The 22054-nt window shown below is 35.1% G+C and overlaps 1 protein-coding gene across 2 annotated transcripts in view; it reads right to left on the minus strand.

Moving 5' to 3' along the window:
* Positions 1-22054, minus strand: part of ANKFY1_1 (Ankyrin repeat and FYVE domain-containing protein 1) — a 38735-nt gene that overhangs the window by 12585 nt on the left and 4096 nt on the right. For both annotated transcript variants that reach the window (XM_051213162.1, XM_051213163.1), the window contains 9 exons: positions 21117-21335; positions 18577-18725; positions 17703-17875; positions 15674-16041; positions 11864-12212; positions 9604-9898; positions 6712-6790; positions 2076-2197; positions 539-710 (listed from right to left, as the gene is read on the minus strand). In XM_051213162.1, the coding sequence (XP_051069110.1) occupies positions 539-710; positions 2076-2197; positions 6712-6790; positions 9604-9898; positions 11864-12212; positions 15674-16041; positions 17703-17875; positions 18577-18725; positions 21117-21335 (1926 nt within the window). The remainder of the gene's footprint in view (positions 1-538; positions 711-2075; positions 2198-6711; positions 6791-9603; positions 9899-11863; positions 12213-15673; positions 16042-17702; positions 17876-18576; positions 18726-21116; positions 21336-22054) is intronic.

Here is a 22054-nt window from a genome sequence, read left to right on the forward strand (position 1 = left end):
TGAAATACATTTTATAGATCGCGTCTAGTCGCTGATTTAAACGTATGTATAGATGATCCCAGGACCATAGATCAAAACGTTTAGCTGGCAAAATACCAAACAAAAATTTACTACGCTACAAAATACAATGAGAAAAATGCGATAAATCTAAATCCTTTGTCACATATACAAGAGATTGTGTAGATAATGAATGATTGAGTAATCGAGAAGAAATGCTGAATCTGAGCTTTAACTTTAGATTAGTGAGTAGTTCAAAGGCCATGACACCCCACTCCAAGAATCAACTTTTTATCAGTATTAAGGTATCACATCTAATTAAAACTACAATGTGACATTCAAAAAGTCTGTAAAGCTTACTCTTTGTTGATAAGTTTTGAAAGTATTCCAGTTGATTAGTTACTGTTACTTTCAAAATTAACATTTCATGTGAAGTACATACCATTCACAACTTCATTGGGTATCTCTATCTATAAACAATTAATTCACTTTTTACAAAAATATTAATACAATTTTTTATTGATGCAATAAAGACACTTACCTGTTGGTTAATATATACACGATTACTTGAGATAAGTACTTGAACAAGTTCATACATTCCAATTAAAGTGGCCATATGCAGTGGTGATCGAGCTAATTCTGGTATAATATGATCTGATTTTTTCTTATCTACTGAATAATCAAACTGTGCAAACGCATTGACATCACAGTTTCTAATTGAATAATTGTTTGACAATAACAGTTGAGAAAGAAAAACTAATGAAAATAGATCCTAATAAAGTGTGTGTATGTACAAAAATATTTTATACAACGGTTTGAAAATTCTAGACTCCGATTGACCGAACTTTCAGATCCACGCAGTTTTCATCTGCTGGAGAATAGTATTCATAATCCCACAAATAATAATCCAACATTATACGGCAAACACACATGAGCAACAAAATAGCGATTAGTTTCCCATTCGAATTCTTTCATTGACAGTGTTCTTTAGCACTATAGGAAAAAGTAGTCAGAAACGCATTTTCTGTGACCATAATCACGTTCGAAACTAATTCACTATTTGCACTTGCTTTATTATTTTGGGCTCACGATTAGGAAAAGAGATAGTTAACCCACAAATTACTGACTTTTTTACATTTAAAAATGATAATTGACGCCATTTTTAAAACTAGTAATCTTATTAGACGGGAGGTGACAGTGATCCATAATGGGAAGGGAGACAAATATTTAATTGATGGCTGGGTCGAGATGAATAGTAAGGTAAAACCACTATGGTATTAATGTTTTCTGACATGATTGGTGGTCCATTCATGAATTAATGAAGACTATTTAATTTAGTGTGGTATACACATATCCTTACAAATATTTATACTTTTATTTGTACTATACATGATATACCGAATTTGTTTAAAAATAAGATACTTCAGTGATAATCAATAAGACATTTAGTATAAGAAGGAAAATAGGTCTTTATAACACTGTGTTTTGTGGTTTCAGAAACTATGTTAGTTAGTAATAATCAACATAGGGCCTGGTACAAATGTATGCCAGTACATGATGTTATAGAACATCGCCAAGGGGAAAACGAAATCGAAAAGATGTATACCAAAAGCATTGCAGAAATCGATTGTGATGAGAAAGAGGAAATATTAGATAAAACTGTATTAAAAACAGCGGATACAGTCAAGCAATATGAAATAATATTTAAACTATAGACTTAGGAGACACAAAGTGAATGGATCCGCGCCACTGAAACCAACTCTGAGATAAATTAACAAACACTAACATACTGATTCATCTAACCGACTTTTGAGTAGCCGAAAACAAATACTTAAGCAAAGGTGGTTGAATTAAAAGAAAGTTCATTCTATTTAGCATATCATTGTCAAGCACAGAGGTGCTAACCTATGAGTAAGGGTTTCAACTGACTGTGAAGTTCCCTACACCTTAACGTTAGGCAACCCTAAAATGTGAATACACTGAAGAAGTATTATCAAAACCTAAGTACAATGGTAGCAAATATTAGGTAAGAAGAGAAAATCATTCAGTAACACGAAAATAGGTATACCACCACTAACCGTTTCACTAGAAACACACCAGCCTCTTCATTGTTCTCATGGATTGCCCGATGTAGTAGAGTGACTTTTGCATTTGTTCCATTAAACGGTGCCCATGAATTAACATCAGCTCCATGATTCACCTAGTGATCAAAAATTTATACTTCAAAATTAATTAAAGTGACGAGATGAGTAAATTACCCAAACTACTGATTACTTTCAAAAATGAAGATATACTTAAAAATGTGGTGAATTATTGAAATTTTCAAATGAACGCGATTTCGTAGTTTATTTTTTCATTTAGAATATGTATTCTAATCAACTGAACATGCTGCTTTTTACATTTCTTTGACGTTATACATGTCAAACACAATAGATATTGTTTTTTATGTAGTATAACAAATTTTGATCCGGGTATTTTATGCAACAGACTTTATTAAATCACTTTAAGCATGACTTCATAAATGGATATATAATTTCACTCAATCTAACTTTCAATTATTTTTTTAAGTAATTCGATCTTCCTTTGGTTAATAATTACTTACTACTTACTTACGCCTGTTACTCCTCGTGAAGAAGCACAGGCCGCTCACCAGCATTCTCCATCCAACCCTGTCCTGGGCAATCCTTTCCAGCTCCTTCCAGTTGTTATTCATCCTTTTCATATCTGCTTCTATTATCCCACGTAATGTGTTCTTTGGCCTTCCTCTTTTCTGCTTCCCTTCAGGATTCCAAGTTAGGGCTTGCCTCGTGATGCAGTTTGACGATTTGCGTAATGTATGTCTATCTATTTCCATCGTCTTTTCCTGATTTCTTCTTCGGCTGGAAGCTGGTTTGTTCTCTCCCACAAAACGCTGTTGCTGATGGTATCCGGCCAATTGATGTTGAGTATCTTGCGAAGACAGCTATTTATAAATACTTGTACCTTCTTGATGGTGGTTGTTGTAGTTCTCCAAGTTTCAGCTCCATACAGTAGAACTGCCTTGACATTCGTATTGAAGATTCTCACTTTGATATTGGTTGAAAGTTGTTTTGAGTTTCATATGTTCTTCAACTGTAGGAATGCGACCCTTGCTTTGCCAATCCTTGCCTTTACGTCTGCATCTGAACCACCTTGTTCATCGATGATGCTTCCCAGGTATGTGAAGGATTCTACATCTTCCAGAGTTTCGCCATCAAGAGTGATTGAATTGCTGTTCTCCGCTTTGAATTTGAGGACCTTGGTTTTTCTTTTATGTATGCTGAGGTCTACTGATGCAGAGACTGCTGCTACACTGGCTGTCTTTATCTGCATCTGTTCATGTGTATGCGATAAAAGGGCTAGGTCATCTGCGAAGTCAAAATCGTCTAATTGATTTTGAGCTGTCCATTGTATTCCGTGTTTTCCTTCAGATGTCGAGGTCCTCATAATCCAAACGACCACCAGAAGAAAGAGGAAGGGAGAGAGTAAACAGCCTTGTCTGACTCCGGTCCTTACTTGGAATGCATCTGTCAGCTGTCCTCCATGCACTACTTTGCACTGTAGTCCGTCGTATGAGTTCCGGATAATATTGACAATCTTCTCAGGAACTCTGTAGCGTCGAAGAAGTTTCCATAACGTCCTCCTGTCTACATTGTCAAATGCCTTTTCATAATCAATGAAGTTGATGTACAGTGACGAGTTCCACTCAATTGAGTGTTCGAGGATGATCCGTAGTGTTGCAATTCGGTCTGTGCACGATCGATCCTTACGGAATCCAGCTTGTTGATCTCGAAGTTGGGCGTCTACTGCATCTTTCATCCGGTTCAGCAACACTCTGTTAGAGACCTTCCCTGGTACTGACAGTAGTGTAATGCTTCTGTAGTTTTCACATTTGCTCAGATCTCCTTTCTTTGGAATCTTGACGAGGTGTCCTTCTTTCCAGTCCATCGGCACTTGTTCCTCCTCCCAAATCTTTTTGAATAGAAGGTAAAGCATGTTTGTAGTTACTTCGACGTTCGACTTCAGTGCTTCAGCTGGTATGTTGTTGGGTCCCGCTGCTTTCCCGTTCTTGATTTGTCTGACGGTCATTCTGATTTCTTCCTTCGTTGGTGGGTTGACGTCTATGGGAAGATCTGTGTGTGCTGCTTCGATGTCCGGTGGATTCATTGGAGCCGGCCTATTCAGGAGTTCCTCGAAGTATTCTACCCATCTGTTCCGCTGTTGTTGAATTTCAGTGATTGGCTTGCCTTCTTTATCTTTGACCGGTCTCTCTGGTTTAGTGTATTTCCCTGCTAGTTTCTTCGTTGTATCGTGAAGCTGTTTCATATTTCCTTCTCTAGCAGCTTTTTCCGAGTCGTCGCTAGTTCTCCCACGTATTTCTTCTTGTCGGCTCTAATGCTGTTCTTCACTTGCTTGTTTGCTTCTATGTACTCAGCTTGTGCTTGGACTTTCTCTGCTCGTGTTCGGCTGTTGTTAACTGCTGCCTTCTTGTTCTTCCTTTCTTTGATCTTGTCCAGTGTTTCTATAGAGATCCACTCCTTATGATGGTGTTTCTTTAGGCCCAGAACCTCTTGACACGTTGAAGTCAATGTTTCTTTGATGCCTTTCCAGTTGTCCTCCATAGTAGTTTCTTCTTCCTTCAGTAGATCTTGTAAGGCTTGGGACCTGTTGTTGAGAGCTATCTTGAATTCATTGAGTCTGTCAGTATCTCGAAGGAAGGCCGTATTGAACCTTTGTATTGCTGTTTGTCCAGTTCTTTTTTAGCTTCAGTTTTAAAATGGCTACAACTAGGTGGTGATCTGAAGCTCCGCCTGTAGCTCTTCTAGAGTTACTGCCGGTCCCAAGGAGGAGGGTTGGGCATGGGGTTAGCGTCCCCATCCCGTAGAAAACTAACTCGCTAAAAAAACGCTTTTGTTAATAATACTTTTGTGTAATTCAAAAATTGAAGCACAGTACTATACTGCTTAAATTGAATAAATCCAAATTGAAGCTTAGAAAAAAAACTACACATTGAAATTCTCGTGAAAAATCCACACTCTAAACGTTTTGTAAATTCGGAATATTGACCATAAACTGGTTTTAAAAACTACTGGGAAGAAATAATAAGTTGAAGATCGTTAGCCAAAACTGACTAAGTGGTAAGTGTGAAATTTATAGTCACAATTAAAAAATAAGAAATTTTAGGGGAAAAGATTTCGAATAAACCATCATAAAGGGAAAAGCATTAAGCGATATTGACTGGACAAGTAAGTTTGGTTATATAAAATAACTGATAGGAAATTCTTGGCCTACGTTTCATAGTGGTTGGTACATATCAGAGAAGAGTATCTTCTATATCACGGGAACTGATGTGATTCGCTAGAAGTTCTAAAACTAATCACTCGATGCCGCAGCTGAGGGTAACGTCCTGTAAAGCTGATATGTGTACGTTCATCGGTTAGTAACTTACCGGTAACAGAAATACATAGGTTGTCATACAACTTAGTTAATGTTGTATGGTCCTTTATACAATCAACAATTACGTAATCAATCAACAACTAAATTATCTAAGAAATCTATTGATTCAAAAATATATGGTCAATGACACATGATCTAAGTAGATTATTTCGTACAAATAATTAAAACCACTGTTCGCATTTGTTAACTGTTACTTATTATATTTGGCTAGAAATCGCTGAACTAGTTGAAAAGCGTTTATATTGCGAACAAATAAGTATATGATAATGATAAACACATCGAATCGAATGGTAGTAACAAACCAAAATTTTGTTGGGAATCAATTGCATTTTTTCGATCCATTATAGCCTACAGATTAGTGTTCATTTTCTAATGTAACCTAGCTTCAAGTTTCAAGTATCATACAAACACAGGATGTAGGCTTTGAGTATGAGATGAAAATGATTTTCGTTGTTTCAAGTAATTTAATGCTAGGTCAGTATAAAAAAACAACAACTGAAGTCTCCATTAACTTTGTTAACTTGTAAATTATAGACTTTATTTATGCTATTTATTCAGATTAGAAAGAAGTGCTCCTACATCAGCTTAATCCCAGATGTCCATCAACTGACAAATATTGATCAGTCCGATACTAAACACATGAATGACATAATATGCTTAATAATAATAATAATAATAATAATAATAGTAATAATAATAATAATATAGTAGCACAAGATACATTGATTGACACAGAGCAGAAGTTTCAGAATTGCTAAAATAACAAGTTGTATGGTATGAGACACCAAACAAGGCTAATCAAAGTCTTTAACTTACTGATATTGTAAGTCTATCAGAAAGGTCAGTCGTTGGTAATCAGAAATGACCTAAAGGATAAGTGCATCTCAGTGGCTAAAAAATGGATTAATTTCCTAAGGATTTCAGTGGTATATATATATATATATATATATATATATATCAATGAGTAATTGTGCATATTATTCGGTAGCTCAATACACTTTCTCGTCCACTCACATGTGGTTAGTTGGGGGGAGGGGGTTAGCGCCCAGCACCCTGGGTATCACTACCATATTTCAGACACCTCTTGTTACAACATTCACGTAAAGATCTAATACGGTGAACTATAAGCCGATAAGAATAAATCACTCTTAGTACTTACCTTTTCATGTTTAAACTGTGAAAATTTGGTAGAATTGAGTGGAAAACACTTAATAATAGGAGAATGTTTATATCACTTACCAAATAATCAGCTATTGTCCATCTTCTCAATTTCAATGCAGTCCATAAAGGGTTAATATATGACTGACAGTCAGTTTCGCTGAATAATTTTTAAAAGGCAACAAAAGAATAAATAAAATGTGGTGTTTAATTACTAAACTTTTCATTTAGATAAGAAAGCGAATGCAGAATTTCAAATTACTTATTTATTCACAGAAGACAGTTGATAAAGTAGAAATAAACAAATGATTTGATGTCTTTTTATTACCAAAACCAAATGTGTAAACTAAAAGTAGCAAGGAAAGTATCAGCTCTGTCTACTAAAAACCAGAGGATAGTACCTAATTTTTGGCAGGCTCGAACAGATCACAATAAATAAAGTAGCAATGAAACTCAGTAAATATTTCTGTATTCTGCCTTGAGATAGATTTTTCGTATGGAGCTAGTCATACAACCAAAGGCTTCACCAAACCAAATAGGAGGATTCCGACCTTCAGTCAAGCACATGAACCATACCGAACACCATTCATGACACAAAGGCTGCTATATCCAGCCCTATTGGTTACTGGAATTTTAATTTCTACAACATTATACTCACTCGGTTTAAATTGTCTATTCTGGTTAACGTATTTTGGCAAGGTTGATTTCTACGGGGTGTAGTTGCTGACTCCATGCCCAACCATCCACCTTTACTCGGACATGGAACCTTCAGTAGCCATAGAGGAGACGTTACTATGCCGAAAATCGGATAAATCATGGCCGTCAAAAAATCAACAGAGGAAAAGCAATAGGACCACACAACATACCAGCTGATGCACTGAGGTCACACGCAGAAATAACTGCGAATATGCACCATTTCCTATTTATGAATTGGGGGGAAGAAAATTGCCACCGACAGACTGGAAAGAAGGATATCTCATCAAGATACCAAAAGAAGAGAATTACACAGATGTCACACTATTATCGGCGGCAGGAAACGCTTGTTGCTGAAACGGATGAACGATTCAGTAGACAAACGGCTACGAGACCAACAGGACGGATTTCGTAAGGATCGGTCGTGCACAGACCAAATTGTGGCACCACGGATCATCGTTGAACAATCGGTCGAATGGAACTCGTCATTATACATCAACTCGATTCACTATGAGAAAGCGTTTGACTATGTGGATAGAACTTTATGGAAAGTTTGTAGTTCTTGAGATTGTCAACATTATCCGGAACTCATACGACGGACTACACTACAAAGTCGTGTAAGGAGAAAAGCTTACAGACGCATCCTGAATGAGGGCCAGAGTCAGACAAGGCTGCATACTCCATATCTGACGGGAAATACGCAATAGAATGACCGGGTTAAATGCAACTAGACGATTTGAACTTCACAGAAAACCTAGCTCTTCTATCCCATACAAGCCAACAAATTAAGATGAAGACAACTAGTGTAGTAGCATACCTCAACATGTACAAGGGAAAAAACAAGATCCTCAAATACAACACAGAGCATCAACACAATCACACTTGATGGAGAAGCTCTGGAAGAGGTGGGAACTTGCACGTACCTGGTGAGCGTCATCGATAGACAAGGAGGATCTAATACAGATGCAAGCGCATAGATCGGCAGACCAAGGCCAGCATTGATACAACTGAAAAATATATGGGACTTCAAACAACTATCAACCAACATCAAAGTGAGGATCTTCAGTACGAACGTCAAGACAGTTCTACTGTACGGAGCTGAAACGTGGAGAACTACTACAACAATCATCAGAAAAGTACAAGTATTTATAAGCAATTATCAACTCAAGATACCAAATGTCCGTTGACCTGATAGCATCAGTAACAGCTTACTGTAGGAGAGCACAGACTAGTTTCCAGTTGAAGAGGATAATAGGAAAAGACGATGAACTTGATGGATAGGACATGCATTACGGAAATTACCGAACTACATCACAAAGCAAGCCATAACTTGGAATCCTGAAGGGAAAAAGAAAGAGGCAGAAGACAGAATACATTGTGTTGGGCATTGGAGGCAGACATCAAAGTAATCAACAGCACTTAGCAAAAACTGGAAAGATTTATGCAGGATAGAGCTCGATGAGGAATCCTGGTGGGCAACCCATGCTCCACGGGGTAACAGGAGTGAGTGAGTAGTAATTATCAAGTCATTAACGATAATTACAAAACATAACCTAAAAATGCACAATGGTCCATAAATGCTATCGATTTTACGTATCTATTAAACGATAAAGAGATCACCAAGGTATGACTGCCTGAATTGGTGGTACCAAGAGGGTTAACATCAATGTGTAAGACACCAAATGAGGAGGAACATGTTCAAGAAAGTGTATTTAGCATCCAGTTGTCACCCAAATACATGAAATCAGTAACAATAAATCAAGAGATTTATGTATAAGCATACAGACACTACACTGGCTTTCTGAAACTAATACGTTTGTTAAACTTCCAGTGCAGTAAAATGAAAAAACCGATTACGTCATTGTGAGCAGCTGAAAGGCAATAAAGGGTTCCCAATTTTTAGAAACACGTATATCGTTTTTGATCATTTACAAACCATACATCTTTATTTTTTTTTACATAGTTTTCATAGACATCCGCCATATTAAAGTTGCCCAAAAATTTTCTCAATCAGTAAAAAATTCGGTCACAAGACCATATGCTACTTCAAATGTAACCGATTGGATATACATATCACATTCACTGACATAACTAAGTAATATAAATACAATAATACATCAATCAACGAATAATCAAATTCTAAAAAATGCGTTGGAATAACATCCATAACATATACGGTTAGGATGAATTTGGTAAATAGACACGAAAACAAACATAAAGGAGACAAATATTTAGATATAACTAATATTTTTAAGACCAGTAGAAACTATGAAATAATACTTCTCATTAATATCAGCATCATGTTCGACCAAGAATTTCACAACTTCGAATTGGTCACGTTCAATGGATTGAATCAATAAAGATGGCTTATTACATTTTGTAGGTATTTTATTTAGAAATGATTGAATAACGTTATCGGATTCATTGAATTTAGAGTCATGACTAGCTGATGTATCCTTTGATTGATTACATATAGATTCTAATATTCTCTTGACCAACTGAAACTGCTCCGACCACAAAAGTAAGCTGATGACTGAATCATCAGACTCATTCAATAGCAACCAATCAACATTAGCTGTGGATAATAAATAGAGATAAACAAAACGTAAGGAACATATGCCTGGAATCTAACTAGATAGATTACTAAGGTGTAAGTAGAAATTGACAGATAGGAAATGAAATATGACGAGAAAGTATAAAAAAACTAGACAATTCACACAATTGAATTTTGGCCCATGAATTATTATTTAAGCGATATTTTGGTTAACAAAACGACCAGTGGTTGTAGTTTCCACAGAATGAGCTAGATTTAAAAACCAGTTAATTGTCTGTAAATAGCAAATAAATCAGAGTTCAATTTTATGTTTATGGAATATATCTTTTCTGTGGCATCAACTATCACGAAATCTGCACGTTAACTAGAACTTGTTGTTAACAAATCACATATATTCATCTTATTAGTAAAGTGATTACCGTCTGTCTTGTGAATGTGGACAAGTGAACAATTTTACAGTTAGCTAAGTACACGCGTTGTATCTTAAAAAATTAACTTAAATCATACGAAAAGAATTTCGTGAACTGTCATTTTAGAAGTTTAAAGTCGCACGCGAAAATAAAGATTTGGCTTTATAAAAATCTCATTCACATCGACCAATTTTCAGGGTCACACCTAATGGTCTCACAAATACTTAAAAAATTCCCATTCCCTTATTATCACCAGCAATGATAAACAGACGTCGACGTATCTACTTATTTCTCAACGATTGGGTGTTTGGGATCAAAGAATAACACAGGATAGTGTGAATTTGAGTTGTTAGCCACTGCGTTTATTGGGTTGTTCAGTTACATAGCGTAACAGTCATGTTGAATTTGATTTCGACTAGCATATCAGAAACACAAAAACCGTAAGACCGTGCACACGCTACTTATGTTAAGCATGAAAAATGAAAATAATGAATTTATGACTTTTGATTTTAGTCAGTCCTCCTGGACGGAACACTAAGAAAAATATATCAAACACAAGCTGCCACAGTTTTCGAGAATACACATTTTATAAGGAAATTGCACAAATATACGACCACAATATATCCAACCAACATATGACGACTGACTTAGTAAGAGTAGATTTGAAGCGTTATCAAACTGATCGAACCATTATATGAAGCTGTTAAGTTGATACTTACTGATTTAGGTTATACGAAGTTCCCCAAATGGTCTATGGGAATTCCCTAGTAAGAAGTGACTCAAAAACAGTTTCAATGACAGATGTGTCCAGTTCTAACATTTTATTATCATAAACATTTTAATATTCATCTTTTTATTGAAAATTCGTTATTTTGCAACCAGCTGTCACTATTTGCGATGATATTCCAAAGTACAGCAAAGGGCTGTGTGGTGTAATGGTTTAAGAAATGACCTTCAAACGTCAAGGTTACGAGCGTGAATCCTACTTTACCTATTTGAGTTAGGGTAACTGGATAGAATAATTAGCCATAAGGCAGTAACTTTAAAACAGTAGGTTCCAAGTACAAACACCGTTTCATCGGCATAAGTTTGAACAATTAGACAGTATCATTGAAATTCACATTAGAAAGTCTGATTGAAAGCTGAGTACACGAATCTGTACTTTTTATATTTCTCATACGTCATCGTACAAACATGAATGCATCAAATCTAAGTATGGGAGCTTATATGAGGTTATTGAAACAGTTCAAATATACCATTCAGTCAGTCTTGAATTTCATTAGCTAATTAACCATAAACATTACCATATAACACTTTACTGATCATCTTGAATGCATAGTTTAACTGGTTTACTAAGTGCATGTTTAAGTACTCACCTTTCAGTCGCATTTTTTGTGTGAGAACTTATGGTAAACTCCAGTTACCTGATACTACAGTAACGTGGAGTTCGAACTTGTGACCTAATGATTGAAAGCAAAAGTTGCTAGACCAACAACCCACTTTAAGCTACTCAATGTATGACCTACCAAATCCAAACTGAAAAGAGACTATAAAGGAATAATGTATGCTGACTAACCGTTGTTTTCAAGATAAAATTCGAGTATTCCAAACATTTTGTGTTGTACAGCAAGATGTAAAGGACTGCAGTATATTTGTTGGGTAGACTTGTGGTCACTTTTAATTTCTCTCAATGATGATGAATCTAATACCGATGGAGTGGAAATAATAGTACCGTTAACTGCTGAGTCAGTGGATAAATGTGAACTATTCACTTGACATGATATATTATCCATAGGGTTAGATAAGAGATTGCAGTAATCATTACTTTCATAGTCATCGTCGAAAGGATTTAATGACTTCGTAAAGTTCATTTGATTAGTTTCTTTCACACAAGTACTTTCGTAAGAAGTTTGTGACAGGATTTCCTAAATAGAACGGAAATTATCACTTTATGTCGTATTATTTTCTTTAATATGAAAACGGTATGAAAAAAATCAGAATCTTGTACAGAAATGAAAGGAAATTTCATGCTCAACACGAAATAAATTATTATGGCCAGATAAGTGTTAATAAGGACAGGGGATCAGTTAAACCCCAATTTGTAAAATTACAGAAATGAATCTACTTGCAGACAGAGCAAAAACAACGAGGTTTGAGGAATAAACGAATTCATTAGTTCATTTCACGGGTTCTCATTAACTCCATGCAACTTAAAATAACAATTATTATTATCAATATTAGTCAGTCAGCTACAACGTAGGACCAGGCACATATGTGCATCGGTCCAGGTTGCCATACCGCATCAGCACAACAAGATGAACACCGGATTCATAGCAGTGGTTGGGTCAAAGGTGGTAATATATAAGAGAAAGATTGCATATGGAGATATAGTACAAGAAGAAAGAATTGGTTCGTAGAAAGAAAGATATGAAGTGATTTTAATCTCTTAGTTTAAGGGAAGACAGGGAGTGTATACACCGACGCCATTGTGATCGATTCTGAGCCATGTCACCAAGAGTCTCCAACCATTGGTTACGATAGTCACGCAGATCCCAACCAAGTAGTCTGCATCTACCAACATGGCTCAGACTAGAAGTTAGTGACTTCAAATTATCAATATTAACAAATGTTTTGTACACTCCAGTATGTGAAGTTTAGATAACTGTTTGAAAGATAAGCAAAATCGCAATAATAATAAAAAGAATGGGGATACACAGTGTATGAACAGACATACGTAAGACAGATGAGTATTTACGTACTGAAAATTAATAATTCAAAGATGCTGTAAAGGTAATGAAATTAATAATAAGTGATCGTGTTATAACTCACATGATGAAATAAGCAGATATACGAATATCAATAAGATTGTGTAAGGTGTGTATATCAGCAGACGGAATAAAAACAATATAAACCATTTGAACTCTATCCTGACAGCTGAACGATCATCATTAGGAAGAACCATGACGCCGTATTGTGAAAGCCGAGATTCTTCGGAAACCACAAGGTAGATTCCCATTCTAACAACCAGAGCAACAACTAACATTCCTTCGAGATACTGAAAAACTCAACCAATTCACGATAACTCTCAATAATAAGTTCCAAGCCTTACAGGATCCACTCAAAGAAGAAACTACTGTGGTGGACAACTGGAAAACAATCAAAGAGGCACTAACTTCAACATGTCAGTAGGTTCTGGGCCGCAACAAGCATCACTAAAACGAATGCATCTCTATCGAAACACTGGACGAAATTCAACAAAGGAAAAACAAGAAGACAGCAATTAACAACAGCTGAACAAGAACACACAAAGTCAAGGTACAAGCTAGATACATAGAAACAAACAAGAGATTGAAAAGAAGCATTAGAACCGACAAGCAGAAATGCGTGGAAGACCTACCAGCGAAGGCGCAAAAAGCTGCAAGAGGAAGAAGTAAAAAACAACTATATGACACTATGGAGAAACTGGTTGAAGAATATAGAAAACCAGAGACCGGTCAATGACAAAGAAGGCAAGCTCATTCAAAAACAACAGAATGGGTGGGTGGAACACTTTGAGGAAATCGTGAATAGACCAGCCCCATTGAATCCACCGGATATCGAGGCAGCCCCTACAGACTTTCCTATCAATGTCACTGCACCAACAATCGAAGGAATCGGGATGGCCATCAGCAGATCAAGAGTGGGAAAGCAGTAGGACCTGAAAATATGCCAGCCGAAGCACTAAAGTCAGATATAGACGTAACTGCAAACATGCTCCACATTCTATTCAAGAGATTAAGAAAAGACGATGGAGTTGGTGGATAGGACATGCATTAAGGAAATTATCACACTACATCACAAAGCAAGCCATAACTTGCAATCCTGAAGGGAAAAAGAAAGACGCAGAACACATTGTGCTGGGAGTTGGAGGCAGACATCGGAGGAATGAATAGCACTTGGAAAAAACTGGGAAGATTTGTCAAGGATAGAGTTCGATGAGGAATCCTGGTGGGCGGCCTGTGCTTCACGGGTTAACAGGTGTAAGTTACTGGTGTAAAATTGGTTACGAATGATCAGCATTAAATACCGCTGATTACAGTGTTTCTGAAACTACTCTTTCAAGAGTTTTCATATTTGAATGACTATTGTCCAAGATTAACGGGAAGTCGGTTGGTGTGAAATGATTTTTCGAAAGCATATTTGACATATAGAATTTCAATATGATACTAACAATAGATTAAACTATTCTGCCTATAGATATTTTTAGTAACTACGGGATTTACAAGAAATTAAGAAACTATTAAAGTTGGTAAAGTGAAATTCTACATAAATATTGTTTGACTGCGTTAGACATTATGAGCTAAGGGTACAATGCAGGACAGATTTATCAAATACAGTATACAACTTGAGTATTTTTGATATCGATTCTAATTGGATGAATGAGTTAGTAGAAATATTTGATGGTTGTCACGATAGTTGATCATTGTGAAATCATGAATATGAATAAATTATCATACAAAAATCATAGAATGTTTTTTTTTAGTTAAGTGTGGATGCTATGCGTGTTGCTTTACTTCACTGATCAGGTGTTGTAAAAATCCTAGTGATAGTGTAATCGTGCACAAAACTCTTACCAAAACTCAAACACAAAAGCAATCGACTTATACCCTAACCTGTTGTTAAGATGAAGTAAATATGTAATTCAGTAACTTATTAAATTGCTAGTTACGTCGGTTAAATCTATTCGTCTTATAAATTGTAAACATGCATTTACTAGTCACTCAATGTACATCAACTATTGCCTAATTCAATATATTGAAATTTACCTATCGACCAGATAAGTAAATCATATATAATTTAGTGTAGTTTGATATAGTTTTTGAATTAGCGGTTAGATTATTTGTGGATTTTTTGTAGGTGCATAAATAAATCTTCGTTTGCAGTCTTGCCTTCTCCAGTGTATTAAATCATATCAGTCTTGTGTTGTGGCAGGCAACAGTTTTTCAACAGTTATAACGAGTAGTAATATCGGTATCTTATTAAACCACAACATATATCTTCCTTCATAAAATTAAGACTGTCGCAAAAATCTTTTCAGAAATTCGGATCACTCAAATGGTATATATTATACTACTACTATATTATTATACTACAGATATGGACCTACTAAATCCAAATGATCGATTTCTACTGACAAATGTACTTTTTGGACAGTTATTGGTACAGTTTATTAGGGAATTGAAAATTTCCTATTCGACTTTTAAAAAAACCACAAAAACAATTATTTTAATAAATAATTAGATACTTAAAGTAATCTATAAAACATCCCGCTTTTTTAACCCAATCGTTATCAAAAAATTGTAATAAAACTGCAGTGTTAATTAAAAATTGTCCAAGATATATCTACCTCACTGTCTGATGTTATTATATTAACTTTGGAAAACCGTAAACGATTTGGGTCAGTGTCGTTCCGCATAATCAAGCAATTGCATAAATTAGACAGTTCAGCTTCTACGGCAACATGAAAAACTGTTTCTCCTTGAGTAAATGATTTTAAAGTAGGATCACATTGTGAGTGATCAAGAAGAAATAAAGCAGCTGATTCCCATCCGATTCGTGAAGCAGCCAAAAGCAAAGTGTCACCTGGAAGTGGGTTCTTCAAAGATTTAACATTCAATGCAGAATAATGAACATCAGTGAATCTATAATTCACGTTAGCACCATTTTCAATCAACTGACTAGCGAAGTCATATGAATTACTTGTCAATGAGTTAGCTGCGAAGTATGAATGGGTAAGAAACAGTACAAATTGATGAAACCAAAAAAACAAAAATATGAATTCAAGATAACAGATATATTGTAAGAGGCTTAAAACTTATCCAGATCGATAAACGACTTACAAAGCAGTTGAATATTATCAGAAAAATAGTCACAAACTTTAACCTTTACTAATTATATGAATTCGTTAATTAACCAATAGGATGAGTTAATTAATGTTATTATTTATTATTGCTCAACGCACTATCAGTGCACAACTTCGAGTTGGTTTTTTATACTTTTTAAAGCTCATCGTCATAAAAACATTTACTGGTTGTCGCTTAGTCATCTTTAGCATTTCGAATATTTTACTACTACTGAGGACAGGAATATCACAATAAGAATAGTTGGCTGCAAAGTCAACTATCCAAGCATTACACAGCTGGTGTTAATGACTTTAAAATATACCTGATTTCCATTATAATAAGCAAAATTTTCAACTTTTCTGAATACGTCAAGGGTTTCAATTACGGATTTGTGATGAACTAATGAGAAGTAATATCAATGACTTAAGTTTTATATCTTTGTCCATTTGCAACTTTCTTGGAAAAATAAACTATTATTTACAGAATTATGGAAATCCAGTGTGCTCTTAATTCACATGCATGAAATAACGTATACAATAACTTTTCTGATATAATACATAATCTATTAGCTTTTTTCATATATGACTGGCTGAATTTGTCAAAAAAAGCTGTTCAACTTGGACGTTCAAAGTTTGGTGGATCCATTTAAAAGCCAGAATGCACGATGGTAATACGGGGTATCTTTGGCACCTTTGTAATGCTAGTCTGACGAGTCTAGAATTTGTTGGATGTTAGTTCATTCTGTGTTCACTTACTGTTGTTTCAAAAGGGCTGTTAACATTCAGTGTCAGCATCATTTTAGTAACATTGAGTTTCACTAATGTATGTTAGAGCACAATGACGAAATCTGAATCAGTCACCATCTTAAAACACTAGTTTTCGGTGGCTTGGTCATGTGTTAAGAATACCAAAACATTGAAATCCACACTGTAATAATTGGCGATGCCAGGATAAGGTAATAAAAGAGAGGTGGTAGGTTTATGATATGACTTCATAGTATGAAAGGAAGCTACATAGAATGGGCATTTGTTGACACATCATGATTCAACAGCTGTAGTCCTAGAAATAAACAACTCAGGGGCTTAATACCTAATAAGATATGGCTCACAACAGAAGTAAATTCCGATACCGCTGTAGTTTTCTTTTAGGCACATAAAAATGGGAACTCACTCATCTGAAAGAACTGGTCGTATTTTTACTGGATTGTTTCTCCTATTGTATACTAGCCTCATTCACTTTTATTGATTCATTTACCTGGGTTCACATCTCTCTCTTTATCGCTTCACAGTTACACCTTATTTGCATGGAACGCATTTATTTAGATGCTCAGTCGTATCAGTGTTTATGTTTATTAAATCAATCAATAAAATACACAAAGATCCGCTTAGATTCAGACTTGTTAACCAGTTGTTGAAAGATAAATGCATAAACCTCCTATCTAAATTATTATATATATTGCAAATATTTCCTTAAAGTGGCTAAGTGATTTATTACTATAAGTATTTAACAACGATAATCGAAATGATAACATACATTTAAATCCATAAACACTCGGATCACGAAAATTGAACTTTCTAACAAGCGCTAACCACAGTGGACATAATCCTTGATTATTGGGTAAATCTAAATTAGGCTTCTTGGAATGATTGATCAGCAAATTAAATAAACTTGAATTATTGTGCAAAATAGATAAATGCAACGGTGAACTAAAAGAAAAGTGATTTTTTTTAAACACAATGTTAATTCTCTCATTCGTTGAAACAATAAAAATATTATTTACGACATTTCACTATACAGTATTATATCGTCACACAAAATTTAGAAACTAAATCCATTTTGAATAGATTTTTATGCAAACGTAATAGACAGCTAATCATTCAAACCTCCAGAATAAGCAGAAAAACACCTTTAAACAGTTACTGTTTGTTTGATCCTTTGTTTAAAGTATGTTTGGAACCGCGAAAAGTAATTTGTTAATTTTTCATTAGAATTAGAACGCTTAGGAAGATAATTACGAGTGGTATTCAATGAAAGATACGATTACTTTAATCGTTAGTTGGAAATACTTTAAAACGATTAAAAAGGAGCTTCATTGATGAGATTTTTGGAAAGATACCTTGTAAACTAGCAAATGAAGTTATTCATATGGTTGCATACAATTTGAAGTATGTTAACCTGCTCAAGTAGTGACAAAAACTGTAAAGACATTGTACTTTTAAAAATTTTGATACTTCGCATATTCGTTTATTATTTGTTGAGATACTTTTAACACAAGCAACCAACAGTATTTGTTTGGATGCTATGATTAAACGAAATACGATTAGTAGATCTGTTAAGTAAACATTAAAATTAAATACTACTATAAATCAGCTCCACGATTTAAGAATTTTTTCAAAAAATAGCTTACTTTCCGTCTATATCTTGGGAAGAAATATTAGCACTTTGTTGGATTAATGTTTTTGCTATATTTATCACAGCTTCTGACATTTCCTTTGCGTCGGTTACTGCAATGTTATGAAGCAGTGTGCGAGACGAGATTGAATCACAGAAATCACACTTGATTTAAAACAAAATACATTAATATTCATTTATTACTATCCAAAATCTAAAAGAAAATATTGATTCGAAATTGTTATATATGTTTATTGATGTGAAAAGATTATTTTTCATAGGATAAACGAAGCTGTATATAAACTATTCCTAACTTTAGGAAAGACTGACTATAACTAAGAAATTTCTTACCTTGCGTTTTTACTAGTAGTATGAAGAGTTAAAAGTGTACGTATTGGGTAAATAGACAAGTAAGACCACATAGTACCTTCATTGTAAAAAAACTATATACTTTCTTTATCTCTTTGAATAAGACGTTTTTCAGAAAATCGTACAAAAACTAGCATAAACATTGGAACTTTAAGGAGAATAAATACCTGGTACAATCCCTAGGAGAATGCTAGATGATATTGAGTAACCAAGGTTTATAATAGCGACAAAGAATGAATACAAAATTAGAAGCAGAGAATTGGGTATACAACATACTGATACTAATAACATAAAAAGATGGTCCAACTCAGTAATCAACAAACGATTCATGAAGTGGACTTGTAGCCATATAGTGTATGAAGAATATAGATACTACACGTCCACCTAAGTTGAATTAGGATTAAAATACGTCACAAGATCATTCAAAAACAGGAAATCGAATTGAGCTGATCTACTCCTCCATGATCCGATATATACATACATTTTTGTACGCTTTTTAGGTACCACGGAGTAGTTTATTTATTAAAACACATAAACAATGGTACAAGGATGCACCAAATATATATGCGCCACACTTCATCATTCGATTTGTGCGAGGGCTGGAATACTACCCGGACGCCCAAACCGAAGCAGGCGGTTTTCTTAGGGTGCCACTCCCTGAGTCTCGGACCTAAAGGTCAAATCTACAAGGCAGTGGAGAAATGTAATGAAATGCAGTCCGATGGTAGCCGGTGACAAACAACAGGTTCACACGCTGTTTGTTCCTTCAGGATACTGGAGCCCATTTGCAACATCGGTTTGGAACCAGGGTTTTCTAACTCCTCCCGATGGAACTTCCGTGTCCACCAACCCGGTTAGTGTGCCGAACATTCGCTTTTCGTCCTCTCAATTTCATAAATAACACCCCCGTCGAGAGAAGGCGGTGAATAGAACTTCCCTGACAGCGGGTGTATATGTGTGGCCAACGGGTAGAAAGATCATTTGCGCCTATTCAGTCTTTTTCTCTATTTACCACTTTACATAACAGCCTAAATGTTCATCCTTAATTATTATTAGTAGCCGAATAGTTAATTCCTTAGATTAGTTCTTAAATCCATTAACGATGAAAATTCCCAACACTTGAAAAAATGTACCGCTTTTAATCATTATAGCGACCAAATTACTAACCCAATAAATAAGCTCATTATTGTGTCATTTCCATGAACTATTTAGTTGTTCAAAGTAAATAGTCATTTCATTTTATCTTATGACTCTTCAAAAGTGTGTTTATTTAAATACACAGTTGACTGAATCCACAACTTTTGGGCCCTTTGAGCAATAACACACTTCGTCACATAAACAGTAATTAGATGGTTAGCCCAGACTAAGTACTAAAAAAGAAGTAAAAATTCCAACTACCCATCAAATTACTAAACAAGTAAATGGGCTAGTTAATATCTAACGTATGTCTAGAAGTTTCACATTCTTGCTGTCATGATGTTGGATTTCTTGTTCAAACATTTCAACACACCACATTCACTAAACAAAGTTGATAGCTTCGGTGAACTATTAGATATCTAAAACAAATGCGAATCACTTTTTCGACAAAAAGAGTCAAGAACATAGTGTACTCATCTAAATAACAATTCTACAACTAAATGCCTGGAGTACTTATATATCATGTACTACAATAATCTACCATTGTCGATTGGTCATGCAAAAATTGTGTAAAACCACAGATCAATTTCATTTTCTTAAGCAAATGGAAACATCAGAACAGAACGATAGAAGTAATGAGGTTCATAGTCGTAAACCGTCTGCTTCTACATCACGAATAGAGAACTCAAAGTAGAGGCCAGAATAACTACCGGAGTATAGTTTAAGACAACCGTAATTCCAATGAAATCATGGACCGGTAAATGTTAGACTAGCACTGAAAACCTAAGAGAAATGGGTGGGGGTTTCACCCTAGTATGGGACTCAGCAATGCTCATCCACGATCCCGCACGCGGGGGTTGAATCTAGAACCTTCGGTCTCAAGCGCGAACGCTTAACCTATAGACCAATGTGTCGGCATCTAACGGTGCTAATGTTCAACTGCAATTAACTCATATCGAAATTCAACAATCTCCATGACCCTACACTGATAAACCGTAATTTATCTGAACTTTCAAGACATTAAGGTTAAAATATTTACAAACCAATTACATTGGAGCCATGAAGCAAGAGAAATTGGACAGCTTCATAATGGTTTTTTCTAAACGTAAACTGAGTAACAGGTTGCTTTTCGTCAGTAGGACCAATAAGTGCGTTTATATCTGCGCCTAGACCAATTAGTTTCTCAGCAAGCTCGAAATTTGCATCCTTTAGGGCCATATATAACGGTGATAGACCATTTTCATTCAGTTGATTTACGAGGAGTTTAGCCTGGAACAAAGAATGTTAGCAAAATTGATGAGTTACAAGACTACAGTAATGGTAATAAAATTAGATATGTCATCTGTGGATGTTTAATTTCGTAGTAGTGTCAATCAGAGACACGGCACTTCGGAAACTTATTCTGTACACTAGGATATGAGAACACCAGTTATGTTAGATTTTAACTTACAGGACTGTATTACTTGAATACTCTTAGTTGATAAGTGGGTTTCTAAGGACGAAAAATCCCACAAACCTCAGAAGCAATCAATATCTTCTAAATTCCACTCGGAGTTAAATAAACAATAATGATAGTTCATTTCAGGTGAAACTAAACAAAATACAACTAGGAGGTAACCGAAGACTAGTTAAATAGTTCTTTAGCATTTTTTCTGTCACGTGAACTGTATGTTATAAACGTTTACCAATTGTGTCTCTGAGTAATATTTCTGAAAACATCACTATTCTCGAGAGAGTTAAATAAGAAAAAGTAGTTAATTTATAACTCTAAGGTACTTAAATTTCTTATATTACTATAGTCTGCCATTACATGTGATTACCACGTAAAAACTGTAAGGTCGTAGTAAAATTCCTTGCTAACTATAATTAAAAGAGACAGTCACTGAAATCCCAGGTTGAAAATTTAACTGCCTTATCATGGTAGGATGTCGCCGATCATAAAGTATTCGCCGCTTGGAATAAGTACTATGTTGATGATATTACAAAAA

Source organism: Schistosoma haematobium, chromosome 3 (assembly GCF_000699445.3).
Source record: "Schistosoma haematobium chromosome 3, whole genome shotgun sequence".
NCBI classification, from domain to species: Eukaryota; Metazoa; Platyhelminthes; class Trematoda; order Strigeidida; family Schistosomatidae; genus Schistosoma; species Schistosoma haematobium.